The following is a 20,814-nucleotide window of genomic DNA, read 5'->3' on the forward strand; positions in this document are numbered from 1 at the left end:
ATCCTCCACTTTTTCCTGCAGCCGCCTCTGAATTAAAGGAAAAATGAAAATGGCTTATTGTCACAAGTAGTCTTCAATGAAGTTACTGTGAAAAGCCCCTAGTCACCACATTCCGGCGCCTGTTCGGGGTGGCTGGTACGGGAATTGAACTGTGCTGCTGGCCTGCCTTGGTCTGCTTTAAAAGCCAGCTATTTATCCCAGTGTTCTAAACCAGCTCTGTTGATTCCGCATCAATCCCATCTCCGCTGCCATCGAGGCAAGCTGCTCCTCATGCTCCCCCACTGTCCCCTCCACCTTCTGGATTCCCTGGCTCTGGGCCTCCAGCCTCGTCTCCAGGCGGTCGACACCCAACTTTATCGGGTCCATCACCCTAGCCAGGTCCTCCTAATTCTCCTTCCTCTGCTGGGGGGTGGGGCGTTCAGGAAGCCCACCAGGTGTTCTTTCGACCACTGAGAGGGTAGGGCTAATCCCTGACCCTCCACCATCTTCTCCTAAGTCGCAGGCACCACTCCAGCTTTCACCAGCTGTTCCCTTCTTTATCGGCCACTTATGGTCCACGCCTCCATCCACCACTCTCTTCCACTATTCCTCCTACATCTTTTTTATTCAAAAGATCCACCCGTTCATCGGGGAAAAGGTCCGAAAATTCCACCACGAGTGGGAGCCACCAAATGTGCGCCCACTCACACCATGGCCACCACCAGAAGTCCCAAGACTGAAGCTTTTGGGTTAGGTCCTTCCACGAACTCAGTCCCTAGCCACTGTTTCCATCCTTTCCTTGCAATTGTCTGGGATAAAACCAGACTACACATAAACTCAATGCCATTTGAGCTTTCACGCTATCCACACTATCACTAAGATCATTGAAGTCCACTTCGGTAATGTTGCCCATCTCTGCCCCATCTCAGATCTTATGGTGCTGGAACCCTCATTTATGCCTTTTTTACCTCTAGACGTGACTATTCCAATGTAGCCCAGGCTGTTCTCCTGTATTCTACCGTTCATAAACTTGAGGTCACCTAATACTCTGCTGCCAATTGCTAATTTATACCAAATGCTGTTCTCCCAACGTCCCTTTGATCACAGACTTACATTGGTGGCGAAAGACTCAATGTCAAAACTATAGGGCGGGTTTCTCCGTTGGCTGACGCTGAAATCGGGAAACGCGATTGGGCGGAGAATAGGTTCCAATGCCAAAATCGCGGCGGGCCCCGATTTGATGTCAAATCGCAATTCTCCATCACCTCCACAGCGGCATCAATGCGGTCTGGAACACATGTACAGTAGACACTATTTGCATATCATTAACGGGCCTGACCTGGTAGCCTCCAAGATTCTCCTCCTCTGATGGGCTGAGTTCCCGACGGCACAGATCACTTGTGCTTTAAAAAATCATGAAACCGGTGTTGTGGCTGCTGAGGGAGAGACAGGGGGTACGGAAAGTGTCCAACATTGCCATAGTTTGCTGACAGTTGTGCCGCAGGCCGGGGGGCTTCTGTCAGGCTGGGGGTGTAGCGGGTGGTGGCCAGGGGGTGGGTTGTAGGGTCAGGGTGGACGAGCATGAAACATCATTGTCGCAGCCGGAAAGGCAGCCATGCACCCACCGCTGACTGCTCACTGTGAACCTAGGGCCACGTGTCGTACAGGTGTCCCTCAGGCCACCAAACTAGGTGCCCTCTGGATCCGCTGACCCATTAGCAGTACGGGCGCGCTCCAGCACAACCAGTGCCATCTAGTTGGCTGGGATGAGTGTGTGTGGGGGTTGTAATGTGTATATGTGGCTGCAGCTTGTCCGACTCCCGAGTGTCAATCACAGACTCGGTGAATCCCGCATCCCTTTTCATTGGAATCGATTGTGTGCCACATGGCTCTGGTGCTAGTCCCTTCACAGTCGCTGAATTGGCCCAGATTTGCCGCCAGTTTTGCTGTCGTGAAAGTCCACGGTGGCAACACTTAGATCATAGAATTTACAGTACAGAAGGAGGCCATTCAGCCCATTGAGTCTCCACCAGCCCTTGGAAAGAGCACTCCACCAAAGCTCACACCCCATCCCCATAACCCAGTGACCTCACCCAACTTTCTTGGACACTAAGGGCAATTTAGCATGGCCAATCCACCTAACCTGCACATCTTTGGATTGTGGGAAGAAACCCATGCAGACATGAGGAGAATGTGCAGATTCCACACAGACAGTGACCCAAGCCGGGAATCGAACCTGGAACCCTGGAGCTGAGAAGCAACTGTGCTAACCACTGTGCTGCCTTAGTCTCAGGAATGGAGTATCCAGCCCATAATCCTTATTTTGAACTGCATCCATAGCCTAACCTATCACCCACAAAGCGCCCCCACCCCCACAACCACACCCACACCTCCCCCCACGCCCCACTTGCCTCTCCGGACCATCTTTGTGAGCTCCTCCAGCCCTACAACTCTCCAAGTTGTCTCTTCTAATTTTAACGTCTTGAGCAATCCTTATTTTACTTGCTTCACTATTGGTGCCCATGCCTTTGGCTGCTTAGGCTTGAAGCTCTGGCAATTCCTCTTTACATCTCTCTGTCCCTCAATCTTATTTTCCTCCTTTTAATGTGGCTCAGTGTTTAATTTTGTGTCATAATGTCTCTATGAAGCATTTTGGGAGATTTTGTAATGTTAAAGTTGTTATATAAATAAAAGTTGTTTTTTGATGCTACCAGTGTTTCAGTGAAGGAAAATGAGGCTCATCCATGACTGGATGCCGGACAGGCAATTTGACAACATAGAGATAATGAGAGGGTAGAAAGTGTCGGTGGTAAGGTCGAGGTGGCCATCATGTTTATTTTAGTTCTCTGAGGGCATTTTCGAATGAAAAAGCTATTTCCTGCCCTTCATACCATTTGAAGTTATTTTTTTTAACATATATTATCTGCAGCATTTCCATTTTTAAAAACTACGATCCTTTTGCTTCCACCATGTTTCTGATAGAATATGTTTTGTTCTAACAACCGTCAGTACAAAAAGGTTTCTCTGAACCTTAATCTTAATCTTGATCTAATTTTTTTCTAGCCACTGACTCATCCATCAGTGGTCATGGCTGTTCCCCTTTTACTTTACTGAAACTTTTCATAATGCCAACATATCTATTAGAACTCCTCTGTTCCAATGAAAATACCTCTAATTATGTTGGCTCTCTTCTGTTTCACGTTCACAATGATCCCGATCTCTCAGGTGGCAGTACAAAACAACCTTGAACTGACCCCACTCGGTTCCATATCAGCAAACAGCTTGCTTCCATTCTAAAGATTTTAGTTCACTGGAGTTCCTTGTCCTTCTTCTCATTAAGTAAGATATTCTTTCGGAATAATTGTTATCACAGTGATATCTCCAGGGATTGAGAAATAATTAAGAAGTCATATGTGTGTGATAATGAAAAATCAAATTTTTCAAACCAATCTTTTAAAGGAAGAAGAATTTCTTCATTTGAAAAAAGATTGCTCCACCTAATTTTCCTTTTCTGGTATGGTGACTTTACAGTTCAACTTAAAATGGAATCGTGGTGTTGAATAATTCAGATTAACAATTTAAAATATCATGGTTTTTCCTCTTCACAAGTTTTGACAAAATACACCTAAGCCAAAAAGATTTCAGAAGCACAGCAGAGGTGTTATGAACGCATTCCTTCTTTGAAATAAACGAGACTTGACATGCTAACAAGGAGAAAGATTTTGCAGCGACTTGTTACAGGGATGACGCCTCGACAGTGACAATCGGATCAAAAAAAAGAAATAATGCATTTTTTGTGCTGTGGCCTTACAAAACAGTCTGATGTGGTTTAAGATGATTGATCCTATTAGACTTGTCAGGCAATGCAATCCCCTGTCAGCGTCACTGCCTTCACTCTGCATCCAGCACGCGCAGGGCGGAAAGGAGGTCGAACCAATATGGCCCACTCTGCGCATGCCCCGGACTTGGTAATGGGCGTGGCTGGACAGAGGACGCACTCTGCGCATGCCCCGGGCCGGGCGGGGCCACCAGGGGACTGACTGCGCATGCCCCAGGCGGGCGGGGCGGCGCCGCTCTGCGCATGCCTCTGGCCGAGCAGCGCACAGTTTGAGGTGAAGCTGGTTCGGAAAATCATGTCGGATTCCTGCGTCGTGAGCGGAAGTAGGAGCCGGAGTCGGTCCATGAAAAGGGTGTTCCCCGTCCCAAGGCAGCATTCGCTCTACCAGCCGCCCATCCTCAACCCGTTCATTTACCATATCGAGCTCAGCGTGACTGACAAGCTCAAAGTAGGTGCGGAGTGGAAGGCTGTGCTTGCGACAGCCGTTAGCGGCCAACGGGGTTGGACTGTGGGGTGAACACTGAGGATGAACAAGAGTTCAGTGTCATTCATGGGGTCAGAGAGTTGGGTAAGCAAGATGTATGATCAGTACTGGGGTTAGCAAGATGTAGATTCAGAGTGTGGGGCCAGTACTGGGATTGTCAAGATGCAGGTTCAGAGTGTGGGGTCAGTAGTGGGATTGTCAAGATGCAGGTTCAGAATGTGGGGTCAGCGAGATGCAGGTTCAGAGTGTGGGGTCAGCAAGATGCAGGTTCAGAGTGTGGGGTCAGCGAGATGCAGGTTCAGAGTGTGGGGTCAGCGAGATGCAGGTTCAGAGTGTGGGGTCAGCAAGATGCAGGTTCAGAGTTTGGGGTCAGCGAGATGCAGGTTCAGAGTTTGGGGTCAGCGAGATGCAGGTTCAGAGTGTGGGGTCAGCGAGATGCAGATTCAGAGTGTGGGCTCAGCGAGATGCAGGTTCAGAGTGTGGGGTCAGCGAGATGCAGGTTCAGAGTGTGGGGTCAGCAAGATGCAGGTTCAGAGTGTGGGGTCAGCGAGATGCAGGTTCAGAGTGTGGGGTCAGCGAGATGCAGGTTCAGAGTGTGGGGTCAGCAAGATGCAGGTTCAGAGTGTGGGGTCAGCGAGATGCAGGTTCAGAGTGTGGGGTCAGCGAGATGCAGGTTCAGAGTGTGGGGTCAGCAAGATGCAGGTTCAGAGTTTGGGGTCAGCGAGATGCAGGTTCAGAGTTTGGGGTCAGCGAGATGCAGGTTCAGAGTGTGGGGTCAGCGAGATGCAGATTCAGAGTGTGGGCTCAGCGAGATGCAGGTTCAGAGTGTGGGGTCAGCGAGATGCAGGTTCAGAGTGTGGGGTCAGCAAGATGCAGGTTCAGAGTGTGGGGTCAGCGAGATGCAGGTTCAGAGTGTGGGGTCAGCGAGATGCAGGTTCAGAGTGTGGGGTCAGCGAGATGCAGGTTCAGAGTTTGGGGTCAGCGAGATGCAGGTTCAGAGTGTGGGGTCAGCAAGATGCAGGTTCAGAGTGTGGGGTCAGCAAGATGCAGGTTCAGAGTGTGGGGTCAGCGAGATGCAGGTTCAGAGTGTGGGGTCAGCAAGATGCAGGTTCAGAGTGTGGGGTCAGCGAGATGCAGGTTCAGAGTGTGGGGTCAGCAAGATGCAGGTTCAGAGTGTGGGGTCAGCAAGATGCAGGTTCAGAGTGTGGGGTCAGCAAGATGCAGGTTCAGAGTGTGGGGTCAACGAGATGCAGGTTCAGAGTGTGGGGTCAGCGAGATGCAGGTTCAGAGTGTGGGGTCAGCGAGATGCAGGTTCAGAGTTTGGGGTCAGCGAGATGCAGGTTCAGAGTGTGGGGTCAGCGAGATGCAGGTTCAGAGTGTGGGGTCAGCAAGATGAAGGTTCAGAGTGTGGGGTCAGCGAGATGCAGGTTCAGAGTGTGGGGTCAGCAAGATGCAGGTTCAGAGTGTGGGGTCAGCGAGATGCAGGTTCAGAGTGTGGGGTCAGCTAGATGCAGGTTCAGAGTGTGGGGTCAGCAAGATGCAGGTTCAGAGTGTGGGGTCAGCAAGATGCAGGTTCAGAGTGTGGGGTCAGCAAGATGCAGGTTCAGACTGTGGGGTCAGCAAGATGCAGGTTCAGAGTGTGGGGTCAGCAAGATGCAGGTTCAGAGTGTGGGATCAGCAAGTTGCAGGTTCAGTGTGGGGCCGGCAAGTTGCAGGTTCAGAGTGTGGAGCCGGCAAGTTGCAGGTTCAGAGTGTGGCGCCGGCAAGATGCAGTTTCTGAGTGTGGGGTCAGCACTGGAATCGGCAAGATGCAGGTTCAGCATGCGGGGTCAGCACTGGAACCGGCAAGATGCAGGTTCAGAGTGTGGGGTGGGCAAAATGCAGGTTCAGAGTGTGGGGTCAGAAAGATGCAGGTTCAGAGTGTGTGCTCAGCAAGCTGCAGGTTCAGAGTGTGGGCTCAGCAAGATGCAGGTTCAGAGTGTGGGGTCAGCGAGATGCAGATTCAGAGTGTGGGCTCAGCGAGATGCAGGTTCAGAGTGTGGGGTCAGCGAGATGCAGGTTCAGAGTGTGGGGTCAGCAAGCTGCAGGTTCAGAGTGTGGGCTCAGCAAGATGCAGGTTCAGAGTGTGGGGTCAGCGAGATGCAGATTCAGAGTGTGGGCTCAGCGAGATGCAGGTTCTGAGTGTGGGGTCAGCGAGATGCAGGTTCAGAGTGTGGGGTCAGCAAGATGCAGGTTCAGAGTGTGGGGTCAGCAAGATGCAGGTTCAGAGTGTGGGGTCAGCAAGATGCAGGTTCAGAGTGTGGGATCAGCAAGTTGCAGGTTCAGTGTGGGGCCGGCAAGTTGCAGGTTCAGAGTGTGGGGCCGGCAAGTTGCAGGTTCAGAGTGTGGCGCCGGCAAGATGCAGTTTCTGAGTGTGGGGTCAGCACTGGAATCGGCAAGATGCAGGTTCAGCATGCGGGGTCAGCACTGGAACCGGCAAGATGCAGGTTCAGAGTGTGGGGTGGGCAAAATGCAGGTTCAGAGTGTGGGGTCAGAAAGATGCAGGTTCAGAGTGTGTGCTCAGCAAGCTGCAGGTTCAGAGTGTGGGCTCAGCAAGATGCAGGTTCAGAGTGTGGGGTCAGCGAGATGCAGATTTAGAGTGTGGGCTCAGTGAGATGCAGGTTCAGAGTGTGGGGTCAGCGAGATGCAGGTTCAGAGTGTGGGGTCAGCAAGATGCAGGTTCAGAGTGTGGGGTCAGCAAGATGCAGGTTCAGAGTGTGGGGTCAGCAAGATGCAGGTTCAGGGTGTGGGATCAGCAAGTTGCAGGTTCTGTGTGGGGCCGGCAAGTTGCAGGTTCAGAGTGTGGCGCCGGCAAGATGCAGTTTCTGAGTGTGGGGTCAGCACTGGAATCGGCAAGATGCAGGTTCAGCATGCGGGGTCAGCACTGGAACCGGCAAGATGCAGGTTCAGAGTGTGGGGTGGGCAAAATGCAGGTTCAGAGTGTGGGGTCAGAAAGATGCAGGTTCAGAGTGTGTGCTCAGCAAGCTGCAGGTTCAGAGTGTGGGCTCAGCAAGATGCAGGTTCAGAGTGTGGGGTCAGCACTGGAATTGGCAAGATGCAGGTTCAGAGTGTGGGGTCAGTACTGGAATCGGCAAATGCAGGTTCAGAGTGTGGGGTCAGTACTGGGATCGGCAAGCTGAAGGTTCCGATACTGGGGTCTGTACTGGGATCAGCAGGCGCAGGGTCAGAGTTTCAAGGTCAGTACTCGGAGCAATAGGGGATCAGCAAGATGCAGACTCTGCTGAGGTCAGCAGGGTGCAGGGCCAGTTCTGGGGTCAGTAGGTGCTGGGTCAGAGTGGGGTCTGTACTGGGGACACCAGGTGCAGGGTCAGCAGGGTGCTAGGTTTCAGTGGGGTCAGTACTGGATTGTGCAGGGTGCAAGGCCTGAGTGGGGTCAGCAGGGGCAGAGTGGTGTCAGTACTGGGGATCAGCAGGGATTGTCATAGTGAGGATCAGAATAGGGGGTGGGAGAGAGGCAACGGGGTGTAGGTTCAGTATGAGGGGGCAACAGGATGTGGGGTCGGCACTGGGGGCAAAGGAAGCATGGTCAGAGTCTGAGGTCAATACTGGGGGCAACAGGGTGCAGGGTCAGACTATGGACAGCAGGGTGTGGGGTCAGTACTGGATCAACAGGATGGGGGTCAGTACTGGGGGTCAGCAGGATGTAGGATCAGAGTGTGGGGACTGTACTGGGGGAAACAGGATGTAAGATCAGTGTGGGGTCAGTACTGGGGGAAACAGGATGTAAGGTCAGTGTGGGGTCGATACTGGGGCAGCACGGTCAGTGTGGGGTCAGTACTGCAGGCAGTAGGGTGTAGGGTCAGTACTGGGTGAACAGGATATAGGGTCAGAGTGGGGTCAGTACTGGGGGTCAGCAGGGTGTAGAGTCAGAGTATGGGGTTGGTACTTTGATCAGCAGCGTGCAGGGTCAGAACGTGGTGAACACTGGGGATCAGCAATGTGCAGGGTCTGTGTGAGGTTGGTACTGGGTCAGCAGAGCGCAGTACCAGTAATGGGCTCAGAGTTTTAATTCAAGCACGTGGTCAGCAGGATGCAGGGACAGTAATGCGATTAAAGTGGATTCAACAACTGGCCACTCAACAGGGTGGAGAATCAACAGGTTCTGGGGCTGATGATGGGGCAACACTGCATGGTCAGTATAATATGGTGATAGTACTGAAGGGTTAGCATGGTCAGCAAATTTAAGACTGAGCCTGGAGTTAAGAGAGTGGGGGTAGTGACCAGCTGAGTTCACCATTGCCATGGTCAGCATTTAGCTCTGCATCTCTTTGTCTGGGCACAGTTCTGTGGATCTGTGAGGCTTAGTTCCATACGTTTTATTGGGTGTGTTACTTTTTTCCTGGGCACTGCATTTTTGGGTAGTTTTATTGTTTCTGTTTATTTTTTCATGGAAATGGTTTTCTGCTGAGTGCAGTGAATTGACAGTCACCTAATGTATTTTATTGTGTCTTTATAGATAGCCCTGGCCAGTGTTACTCTCGTACCCTTGCGCCTGCTCTGTATTTTCTTCATTGTCCTTGTTGCTTGGCCATGTGCATTTTTAGGACGGATGTGCTGCCCAGTGTGTGTAACTCAAGAGCCAGTTCCAAACTGGAAGCGGTAAGCACTGGATATTTTTGTTCGGAAACAGATCCCAAATGCCAATAACGAACAGCATTCGTTACCCTCCGGAAGGATGATCTTAAGGTTGCATTTACCTTCTAGCTAAGGAGCTAACGCTAACTGACTGGTTTACATGTGCAGTTAGCAGACTCTTAACAGTGGGAGTGGGTGTTGAGATACAGGATCAGCTACGATTGTTTTGAATGGTGGAGCAGTCTCAAGGGGCTGAATCGTTTACTGCTGCTCCTATTTTGTTGGTGCAAAGATAACTTGAGCTCAATGCATTTTTTGACCACACAGATTCTAATCAAAATTTTACATTTCATGGTGGTTTAATAAACCCCAGAGCATTTTGAAATGTGGCTTCACCTCAGGCTGGAATTATACTACATTGTGTAAAGTTCTTCTTAGAGGTCTCCCACATCTCACTTGCCTTTAACCTGCTTGGCTTTTATTTGGGATTTGAAATCCAATTTTATAGCCAAAATTGCCATTGCATTAATGAAAAAGTAGTACAATGCCACCCTAATAAATTTGTAACTCTTCAGAATATATTTTCTTGCTTCATTCTCTGAAGGTGGTGGCTTGCGTTGGTAGTGCTGACAGGATATCAGTATCTCATGTGAATAAATATTTTCCATAACAATCTCGGTATACGAGTGTCAGTAAGCTGTGCGTGACAGAGTGGAGCCTGGTCTGATCCCCTCTGGTATGCAAAGGCTATAGATAAGGTAAAATAAATAAGATGGGAGCGGAAACCCAGGATAGTTTCCAAAGTTACTAGATTAGTCCTAGATTACTGTGCTCTATCAAAGTAATGAAGGAATTGTTTTGGCTTAACTGATAAATTTATGACTTCTGTGACCCAAGCAGAGCCTTTTGCTGGAGCACTGTGCTTTACTTCATAATTTAATCTTTTAAAACCAATACTGCTTTTCAAGGTTGTTAAGCCGAGAATCATAATTTAGCAAAATTCTAGAAGTGAGTGTAAATTGGAAAAATGCTCAGCATCTGCAGTATTTTGATTTTTTTTTTTTTTTTTTTTTGTAACAAGTCAACCAATTTAGTTGTAAACTTACTTTCCTTCTAGTGATTAATTCTTAAACATAAAGATCATGCCACTCCTTCAAGACCTTACCAACAGACTATCTGGTTTAACACCATTACCAGGAGAGAAAAGACTGTACTGAAAAAAAACTTGGCATTCGATGTTTCAACAGTTACAACTCCTCCGGCATGTTATTTACCAAATACTCGCAGAACTTTAAAGCTCAGACATTGAGTAAGCATACAGTAAAGGATTGGTAATCAGTACAATATTGAGTAATTGTTAGATTTCAAAATATAAAATGTTGGGATAATAAATAAAGTGATGAATGAACTGGATCCATTGAAGAGGCGGTCAAACTGCCCTGTTAATTTATAATTGGAATCAGATGGTGTCCAGCTCAACAACCTGGCAGCAGTGATGGGTGTTGTTACAGGGGTGTGGCGAAATGACCCTGCTCAGCTCGGCAAATGCAAGGCTACATATCAGCCTGAAAGCTACCAAGCAATCCATGGTCCATGTCAAATATTCAAGGCAGCACAAAATGGTTTAAAGGTATGTACACAGGAAAAACTAGCTGTGTACATAAATGACATTTCAGAGAACATGGGGAGTGGTGGTGGGGAGTTGGATTTAATAATCATAATCTTTATTAGTGTCACAAGTAGGCTTACATTAACACTGCCATGAAGTTACTGTGAAAATCCCCTAGTCGCCACACTCCGGCGCCCATTTGGGTACACTGAGGGAGAATTCAGAATGTCCAATTCACCTAACAAACACGTCTTTCAGGACTTGTGGGAGGAAACCGGAGCACCCGGAGGAAACCCACGCAGGCACGGGTAGAACGTGCAGACTCCGTACAGACAATGACCTAAGCTTGGAATCGAACCTGGGTCCCTGGCGCTGTGAAGCAACAGTGCTAATCACTGTGCTTCCGTGCCACCCATAGTTGCATTTGAACAAGATATGAACAGCTGTTTGAGCTGCCCTCAATAGTTGATGCACTCAATACAATTTAAGCAGCAGCTTTTAGTTTTGTCATTGGCAACAGCAAATGATCAACATCAGTTCAAATCTGCGCGCACAAGTATGTATATAGGTATGTGTCATTCCACACGCATTTTGGGTTTAAATAAATCCAGATGCTTAACAGAATTCTGCAACTGTCAAAAAGGGGCTATAATCCACTCATGAACTGTCATTGGAGAGATCTAATCATAATGTTGATCAAATATTTAACAACTGAATTCAGTTGAAATTTGGTGTTTTGGCTGATTTCTGATCTTTTTGATGAAATTGTATCCTTTCAAAAGCCTTGGGATTAGTCAGTTTCTACAGCTAGCATTGATGCACGTTGAGCTCAGGCTGTTCGCCCAGTGGGCAGTCAAATTGGATAGTATGTTTGGTTCTTAGTTGAATTGGCAATTGTGTGTCTTTATGTTTTGGTCCCATTCTCCTTTTCTTTCTGTAGAGATTCAACCACAGTTGTGTACAGTTTCATTTTGAAATTTGAGAATTGCAGAGGTGGGACCCAGGGTAATGAAAGGTTAGCATCAATTGTAAACGAGTATATAACATGCCTCCGGTGCTGGGTCTCATTACTGCCTTCCCTACCACTCTGCACTCTCACTTTTGGAGAACTAGCTGTTCCCCTTTAGCTATTACCAATTTCCTGCCACTCTTACATCCAGAAATTAAAATGTATTCAGTTTAGGGTATCACGTGTGTACCCCTGCTAATTGTACCATGAAGAAATAAAGAATTCCGCAATGATTCCTTCAGAACAAAAATAAATGGAACATTTTTAAATTGCTGACATCTCTTGCAAAATTGAAGAGGGAGGGATTACTGTAATCCTGATTTATGGGTTTCCGATAAATGTGTTCTTTAAATTTCACCTGAGCTGTTTCATTGTTACCCCTTACCCCCTCAGCACATTTCAGCAAAGTCATCTGAAGATTTAATTTGTAAATCTTTTATTTCCGGGGTCTCTTGTGACCTCAGGCTATCATGAAGTACATTAATTTCCTGATGTTTAGTCTGAGGCCCATTCTCTCATATGCCTAGGTGAAAGCGTTGATGATGGTTTGCAGCTCGGCCTGAGTGCGCAAAAACTGCGTACTGCAGCTCGACGACAGAATTTGGTGTGTTCTTGGTTCTGGCCTGGAGGTGTCGGAGGTTAAACAGTTTCCCGCTTGTACGGTAGCTTAGCTCCAGGGTGATGGGGTGAAGTATTTCTGCAAGAATGGAGAAGACGTTGGTGTGATGCCATAGCCCTGTTTGACCCCAGTCAAATATTGGGCCGGTGGTGGTTCTGTTGGTGAGGATCATGGCTTGCAGGTCATTGGTGGAGCAGGCGGAGAATGGTGACGAATTTCTGCGGGCAGCCAAATTTGAGGAGGATGTTCTAAAATCCCTCTCGGTTGACAGAGTCGAAGACCTTTGTGAGATCAAGGAAGACCATGTATAGAGATTTATGCTGCTCCCTGCACTTTTCCTGGATTTGTTGAAGATAGTGTTCATTGTGCCTTTTGATGGGAGGAGCCCATCAGCCACTGGGAGGAGGCAGTTGAGGAGGATTCTTGTGATGACCAATCCTGTGGCGGAGAGTAAGGAAATCTCTCTATTGGAAACAACATGGGCATATTTCAATCGCTGTTGGATAGAGTTAGAGATATTTGTTCAATCGCTCAATATCTGGATGAAATAAATCCATTAAATGTTTTCCAGAGCTTTTAGTAGTTCACCCAGATGCAAAGTCTTCGATAATCCTGTGCAAAATGTTTGGAAGGAATCAAAAGATTGCAAGTTATTTAGACTTGAAAATTGTCAGAATCCAGTTTGTAACATCCTGGTTCATAAAGCTGTAGCTCCTTGGAACTTTTTTATTGAATTTGCTCCTGAATACATTTTGATGTATGAATACACCACACGAAGCAGGGGAATGGCACTAATTCATGATGTTCGTTTGGAGAGCCAGTACATACATGATGGGCTAAATGGCCTTCTTCTGCACAGTAACAATTCTGTGATGAGCTAATCTGTTAGTCCTGGAGAGAGGTTGCCAATGTAAATTGGCAAGTGTTTCCTTTCCCATTTTTTCCAACCCCGCCCACCCCCAGTATCTATGAGAAAGCATGTGGGCATTGACAAATAGTCATGATATTAATGAAAATTGCTTATTGTCACAAGTAGGCTTCAATGAAGTTACTGTGAAAAGCCCCTAGTCGCCACATTCCGGCGCCTGTTCGGGGAGGCTGGTACGGGAATTGAACCCTGTTGCTGGCCAGTGATTTAGCCCAGTGTGCTAAACCAGCCCCTAACCAGACCACAATTGGAACCGGTTTCATATCTATAATAGCAGCTGCCAAGATAGTGCACATCTAGTGTAATAAGGGAAGTTAACACTTCATATAGGACACAATAAATGAAGCTTCTTTACACCTTAAATGTGTAGCAAAATATTGCACTACACAATATCAGCATAACTGCTGGAGTGACTGGGTGAACTACTAAAGGCTCCAAAAACATTGAATGGATTGACATCATCCAGATATTGAGCAATATAGATTTACTTCATCCAGATATTGAGCGATTGAACAAATATCTCGTCCAGCAAACAGTTTTGAAACTGTGTATTTCTAATTTTTGTATGAGGTAGATGAGCCACATAATGCAATAGTATGGGAGGTGGTCAAAGAGGTGGGTTTAAGGAGCGTTCTAAAGGAGGGAGGAGAGACAGGGGCGTAAGAAGGGGATTCCAAAGTTTAACGCTGAAGTGGTTGAAGGCAGCACCACCTTTACTATACTAATTAGAATCCGGGAAATCAAGGTGTTTTTTTTTTTACATCACTTGATCGGAAACCAGTCTGGTTTAGGCCAGAGAGCACACAGCTGTTAGGTAAACAGGACTTAGTATGAGGAGGACACAGACAGCAGCATTTTGTATGATCTTAAATTTAAGGAGGGTAGTATGTGGGAGGCTAGTTAGAAATGCATTTGAATAATCAAGTCTAAAGATCGGAGTGTTCAGTAACATGAATGGGGATTTCAGCCAGCAGCCAATAAGCTGAGGCAGGCATGAATCTAGGCACTGTTAAGGGGTGGAAATAGGCGGGGCCATTCATGATAAAATACCAAATTTTACATACACTCTTCTCATTGACCTTACTCCAAAAATAGCTGGAAAAATAATTAGAATATGTTGCAACATGTTTAAACTTTTGGATACAGTGTATGTAAATTTGTAGGAACCTGGTTGCATTATGCTTTTCTCCTATTTAAAATCAGCTCACTTTATCAATTTATTGAAAAATGAAATGTGCTTGATGCCTGATTATGCAGAGCAAGCTCATTTTGACGTTGTGCTTCTCGGTACATATTGGACGTTCGGGTTTACCTTGCTTGTAGTATGCATTGAGTAAGCTTTGTTTTTAAAACGTTATAACCTAATGACACCCTTTAGATTGATGGTGAGTACTCTGGTCTGATGGAAACTTGGGGTTAGCTGGATGATGTGACTTGGAGCATATTATGGATTTCTTCAGGAAATTAATGCATCGGAAAGCAAGAATAACTGTTAGAAAGTGTCAGGATTGAGGGAGAGTAGTTTAAAAGGATGACGCTGTTGTACATTGTAGCACATCTGACTAGTTTTGAGAGTCAAAGAAACATTTGTTTCAGAATTATTCAGCTGTAATTACTACATCGCAAATTATTTGTTAATTTCTTAATCAATTTTCAAGATAATTCCGTTGCAGTTCACATTCTTGTGTTAATTATATATATATTCTAGATGGAAGTTTTAGTACAAATTTTAGGTTGCACAAAAATATGCTGGAATATACGTATGGCATTATCATTTGTCATGGTATAGTCATTGTTTTGTAACTGGTCAGTAGGTTTTATAAATGCTTCTGGTTGCTATGCATCTGCTTTATTATTAAGCATTTAGCACTTCAAAACCTATTCTTATTTTGTTCATCACTTTTGAGTTGAATCCATTAGCTCAAACTAAAATCAATTTATCGGAATAGTGTCTTGTAACATTGCCTCAAACTATTAAAAGCTTGTAAAATTAAAGGAGGGTAATTCAGAGGTAAATAAATCATAAATTACTTTAGTAATATGACTGAAGTTCTTGGCTGCATTATTTCCTTTAGAGACTGAACAATGCTTATCTGCCCAGTAATCCTTAGGAATATTTTTTTGAAAAACACTGCTTTAATTGTCTTTTTTTATATCGAGTTACATGATGAAGGGGTTGAAAAATCTTTTCAAGCGCACCTAAAACAAATCCCTCTGGTCTTTTACTGAAAGGAGTATTGGTCAATATTTATTGACTAGTTGCACCAGATGGTTAGAGAGTTAATGCAATGAATATGCTTAGCAGATTAAGCGTAATGGATTAGAAGATTTTATTTAGCTGTGTGTATATAATTTGATTACATATTTCTTGCATTCACCAATCATTTGTATCTCCTGTCCATCCCTTCCCATAAACAATTGACTTTAAAATACAGTGATATAACATTTCCTGAAACAGTGCAACTGGCAACATATGACAACAGCAATGTATAGTTAGTTATTCAGCACATTTAACCTAGTGTCTCCTCGGGCACTTCACAGAAGCATTATGAATTAAAATTAAACGCCGAGCCATAAAGGTAGATTTTAAGGAGTGTCTTCAAGGGTGTGGGGGGAGGAGGGACTTCAGTCTAGGGCTGAAGGTAGCACCACTAATAGAGTAATTAAAATCCAGGATGCTCAAGGTCAGAATTAGATGAGAGCATCTCTTTTGGAGGGTTGTTGGTCTGTGGGGATTACAGGGACCGGAAAGACCGTGGAAAGATTTGAAAATAAAGATCATTTAAAAATTGAGCTGCCATTGGACTGGCAAACCAGGGTAAGCCAGCAAGCATAAGGCTGATAGGTGAATGGGACTTGTTGCAAGTAAGGAATGTGGGAAGCTAGCAAGCCAGAAATTGGAATAATCAAGTCTAAAGATAACAAAGGTATGAATGAGAGTTTCAGCAGCAGATAAAATGGGGCAGGCATGACTCTGGGCAGTGGCCATTCACCGTAACATACCCAGTTATATACGCTGGTCTTCCCATTCTGACCTTACTCCACAAATTCTAGGATTAGTTATTTGAATATGCTGCACCTCCGCACCGAGCTGAATTGGGAATGTCACAAGAGGCTCAGACAATGCGTGACTGCCGTGACAAAGCTCGTGAAGTAAAATTTGATCTTCAGTCATTTGGATAAAATATTTAACACAATTGTCATGGATCTGAGAAGAAGTATGTTAATATTTTGGGTAGGGATCCTTTTTCAGAATTGAGAAAAGGAAATGGTTGAATATCTTCGATCTATGACTGACCTAAACACAGGATGGACAGGAGAGCAATGGTTAAACATTACAAATCAAATATGCCATCTATTGGTGCAAAGGGAAAAGTAATCCTGTGACCATACATGCTTTAAAATAAGAGAAGAATTGAAAGTTTACACTCAGTGTGGAAACTAGCACCATCTTTCTACGCTCGCATGAGGAAGACCGCTATAGCAAAGGGGAAGGGAGAGTGCATAATCTCCAGAAGATGATTGTTGATGGAATCGCAATGTAGATGATGGAAGATGATCTGGGGAATGCAGAGGTATGTGTATTGCAACACCAACTAAAGGAGGACTATTGATCTTGTGAAGGGGAGAGCAGAGATACAGGAAATGGTCAGTTACAACTCCTACCCTCGACTTTTCCTCAATTGTGGTTATTATCAAAGGAAAAAAGCTGTTTCAGGACCTCTGGCATGGAAAACTAAGTTAACAGAGAGAATAAATGGAACTACTGTTGGCAAAAAGGTGAAAAAAATATCATGGAGAGTCTGGACTTATTCGAGTAAGTATCTGGAAATTTTGTTGCCTAAGTTATAGTCTGGGAAGATAAAGTCAGATTTAAGCAATATAAAGACGAGGGACAAATCACAGAGGAAATGTAGGACGGCACTGTGCTTCACAGCGCCACTGGCTTGGGTCACTGTCTGTGCAGAGTCTGCACCTCCTCCCTGTGTCAGCGTGGGCTTCCTCCCAGTGCCTAACCCTAATCTCCATAGAGAGATTGAGGAGAGAGACAGAAATAGTGAGGGAGATGTGAGCGAGTTTGAGAAGGAGAATAAGGATTTGAGAGAACAGTTAGCAGCGAGGGACAGAGAGGTGGATGATGCCAAGAGGGCACACCAGTCTTGTCTCGCCCATTTGAGTAGTTTTCAGACCCAGTACGATAAGGCCTACCAGGACACGCAACGTGTGGTCTTGGTAAGACAAGAAACTGAGCAACAGGTAGAGAAATTGCCGAAACAGTGCAATGATTTAAAAGCAGCCCTACGAGCGCTCCACACTTCCACGACGGAACAAAGGCAGAGCTCCGTAGATCACGCAAAGTGCCGGAAGCAAATTGCAGAATTGCAATCTGTTTTCTGTCCAGAATGGGTTTCAAAGTACGTTTGGACCCCAGTTAGACCAGGAAAATGGCCCCGATTGGCAGCAGTTAAACAAAACTGCCCGCAGATACGTACATGGGACATGTATGCAAGAAAAACCACAGAAAAGGAAAGCGCCTCAACCCCCGACTGAACAGGCAGAACACACGCCCATGAACCCTGTAATCACACGCCGCAGCAGAAGGAAACGCAGATTTCCTGGATACAACCCCGTTAACCGTGACCCAATTATGGGGCGCGTGTGGAAAAATTACACCGTTCCTTCACACATCAGACCCCCACCAGTTTTTCGCTAGAGTTAAACAGCAGGCTACCATGTACGGCCTGGACGAAAAGGAGCAAGTGAAGCTCACAGTTTTAAGCTGAACAAGTGTAGGCAATAGAAAACCGAGCACCCCACAGCATTTGCTGGACGCTTGTGGATACATTTCACAGCAGTTTTCGGAGAGTTAGCCCGTGCCCATTTGTCCCCAGATAACATGGCCAAATGGACTCGAATCCTAGTCTCTCTTGCGACAGAGGCAGGACAGAGAGCTTGTGCAAATTACGACCCCTCAGCCGAGGCCCACAACGAGAAATGGGTTTTGAAGAGATTGTCCCACGCTTGGGAGCAATCAGTCCAAGGCAAAACCGCATTTGCAAAACCCGAGGAAGAGCAGGCAGACATGAATCCAGTTAAAGCGCACCAGAACCCCGCATGGGTAAATGAGGGCAGGAACAGCCCACACGCAACCAAAATCCCAGGAATGCTACAACTGTGGACAATTAGGTCATTATGCATGAGAATGTCAAGCCCCCAGAAACAGCAGAAACCCCAACAGACAGGCACCCTAAATAAGAATAGGGCAAAGCCAATCCATAGCGTTAGCGCCCGCTCAGAGAACGCAGACATGAACGGCACCGACTGACGGTGTTTGGGCTCCCCAACTTGGATCTGCGACACCCTTTGGGACAAGTCTGGTAGACCGGTCGTAGCAGGCAAAGTCCGGGGACACACCGTAGAATTTCTTTGGGACACAGGAGGGTCCTGTACCACACACAATTCCTCCACGATGTTTCAGTGAGACACGTGGCCCACAACAGACACCATCACACTCAGCGGCTTTACAGGTCATTTACAACAAGGACACATCACAGCCCCTGTAGAGATACAAATAGGGAACATTACGACTAAACACCCCGTAGTTTTGGTCGATCCACCCCAGACAGCTGAACGCATCCTAGGAATCAATTTTATGAGCTCCCACAGCCTCTCTTTTGATCCAGTTAATAAATGTGTATGGTGAATGGCAAAGGCAGCGTGAGCCTTCGCCACGCTCACAGTTGGAGACTATGAAAACAGAATTAGCGCAGTAGGAGACTTCTGGTTCGACCCTCGAGCCATTAGTCAGGACAAACAGGTTAGTGAAGTCCTGCAGCAACACAAAGCAGCATTTGCCCAGCACAAGCACGACTGTGGCAAAATAGCTGGCTTGGTAAATATTACAGGTCCAGACCCCAAACGCAGTACAGTTTTCCCCCAGAAGCAGAGGGAGAAATCTACAAAGTAATAGAGAGTTTGCTTGATCAAGGCGTATTCAGATCAGTAGCCTCCACGAACAATGCACCAATTTGGCCCGTCAGGAAACCCGATGGATCATGGCGACTGACCATTGATTACCGGGAACTGAACAAAGTAACCCCAGTAGCAGCCCCCACTGTAGCCACGTGTCCCGAGACCATGCTCAAACGGGGACTCCAGTCAAAACTTTTTTCAGTTTTGGACATTAGCAACGGCTTTTGGTCCATTCCATTGGATAAAGCGTGCCAATACAAATTTGCCTTTACATTCCAGGGACAACCATATACGTGGACGTGCCTTCCACAAGGCTTCCACAGCTCCCCCTCCATTTTCCACTGACAGCTGGCAAATGGACTAGCAAAGTTTTCCCGACCATATTGTCTGGTCCAGTATGTAAGCACATTTCGCTTCTCACCGAACTCCTAGGACTCCTAAAACAGATTGGATGTAAGTCAACCCCAAGAAGGCCCAGATTTTGCTGGAAAAAGTGATTTACTTGGGTACAGTAATCACTCATGGTAAACGTGAGATCGACTCAATGTCAAATTGTCCCTTCCCCATAATGTCTCAGCTCTCCGGTCATTTCTAGGACTGGTTGGCTACTGCCGAAACCATATCGACAGTTTCGCCACAAAAGCAGTGCCCCTATCCGACCTTCTCAAGAAGCAGGCACCTTGGGAATGACTTCCACAGCACACGGATGCCGTGGATGCTTTAAAGAGAGCCCTCAGCACAGCATTACAGGTCCCAGATCCACTTTCCCCGTACGCGATTGAAGTTACAAGCACCGACTGAACGCTTTCGGCCGTGCTCCTCCAGGAACGCCATGACCAATTACACCCTGTGGCATATGCCTCACGCGTGTTAGATCCTGTCGAGCAAGGATTTTCTGCCTGCGAAAGGCACATGCTCGCAGTGTTTTGGGCAGTACAGTACTTCGCCTACATTACAGGACTCAACCCCATCACCATTCTCACTGAACACACCCCAACACAGCTATTATTAGACGGTCGACTTAAAGATGGTACAGTCAGCCAAATCCGCGCAGCCCGTTGGACCCTTATTTTACAGGGATGGGACATTACAGTTAAAAGAACCAAGACCCACACTTTCCTAGTCGACAATTTGCAATGTGCAGGTACCCCACGTGAGTGTGAGATTATCACCACAAAGCACAACACGGGCCCATTTATACCTAAGTCAGCTCCCAGGAAAGCAGGTAATACACCCCAGAGACCCCAGCCCACAGACACGTGCGCACCCCTGAAAATTTATGGGGATGGCTCCTCCACCGTTTTGAATGGAAAGAGAATCGCCAGTTGTGGCATTTATGTAGAGGACGCGCCCTAGATGAGATTTCACTAAAGTTGCCAGGACATCTAGGCTCGCTGGCAGCAGAACTGGCAGCCATAGCGTATATTGTAGACCACCCTGACACGTTTCCGACCCCAGCAGACATATATTCGGACAGCTTATACGTGTAACAGTTTGACGGAATTCCTACCCCTGTGGGAAACTAGAGGATTTGTTTCCGCAGACGGAAAGTCCCTACCCTCAGCGCCATTACTCCGACATATCCTAGAGACAGCTAAAGATCGGAAATGCAGCATATTTAAGGTTCGCAGTCATCATTGTTCTTTTCCCCCCCCCCGGTAACGTTAAAGCAGACGCCTGAGCGAAGGCAGGTTCCAGACATGGTTACATTTGGAACCCCCCCCCCGAGAGCACCCCAGT

General features: G+C 46.7%; 1 protein-coding gene across 2 annotated transcripts in view; it reads left to right on the forward strand.

The window, feature by feature from the left end:
* Positions 1 to 4,035: 4,035 nt before the first annotated feature.
* lpcat2 (lysophosphatidylcholine acyltransferase 2) overlaps positions 4,036 to 20,814 on the forward strand; it is a 101,788-nt gene continuing 85,009 nt past the window's right edge. The window contains exons 1-2 of one of the 2 annotated variants that reach the window (XM_072518274.1): positions 4,036 to 4,265; positions 8,818 to 8,960. In XM_072518274.1, coding sequence (XP_072374375.1) covers positions 4,113 to 4,265; positions 8,818 to 8,960 — 296 coding nt within the window. In that variant the 5' untranslated portion in view covers positions 4,036 to 4,112. The other variant, XM_072518275.1, reaches the window with a different exon arrangement.

This window comes from Scyliorhinus torazame, chromosome 10 (assembly GCF_047496885.1).
Source record: "Scyliorhinus torazame isolate Kashiwa2021f chromosome 10, sScyTor2.1, whole genome shotgun sequence".
In the NCBI taxonomy this organism is placed as follows: Eukaryota; Metazoa; Chordata; class Chondrichthyes; order Carcharhiniformes; family Scyliorhinidae; genus Scyliorhinus; species Scyliorhinus torazame.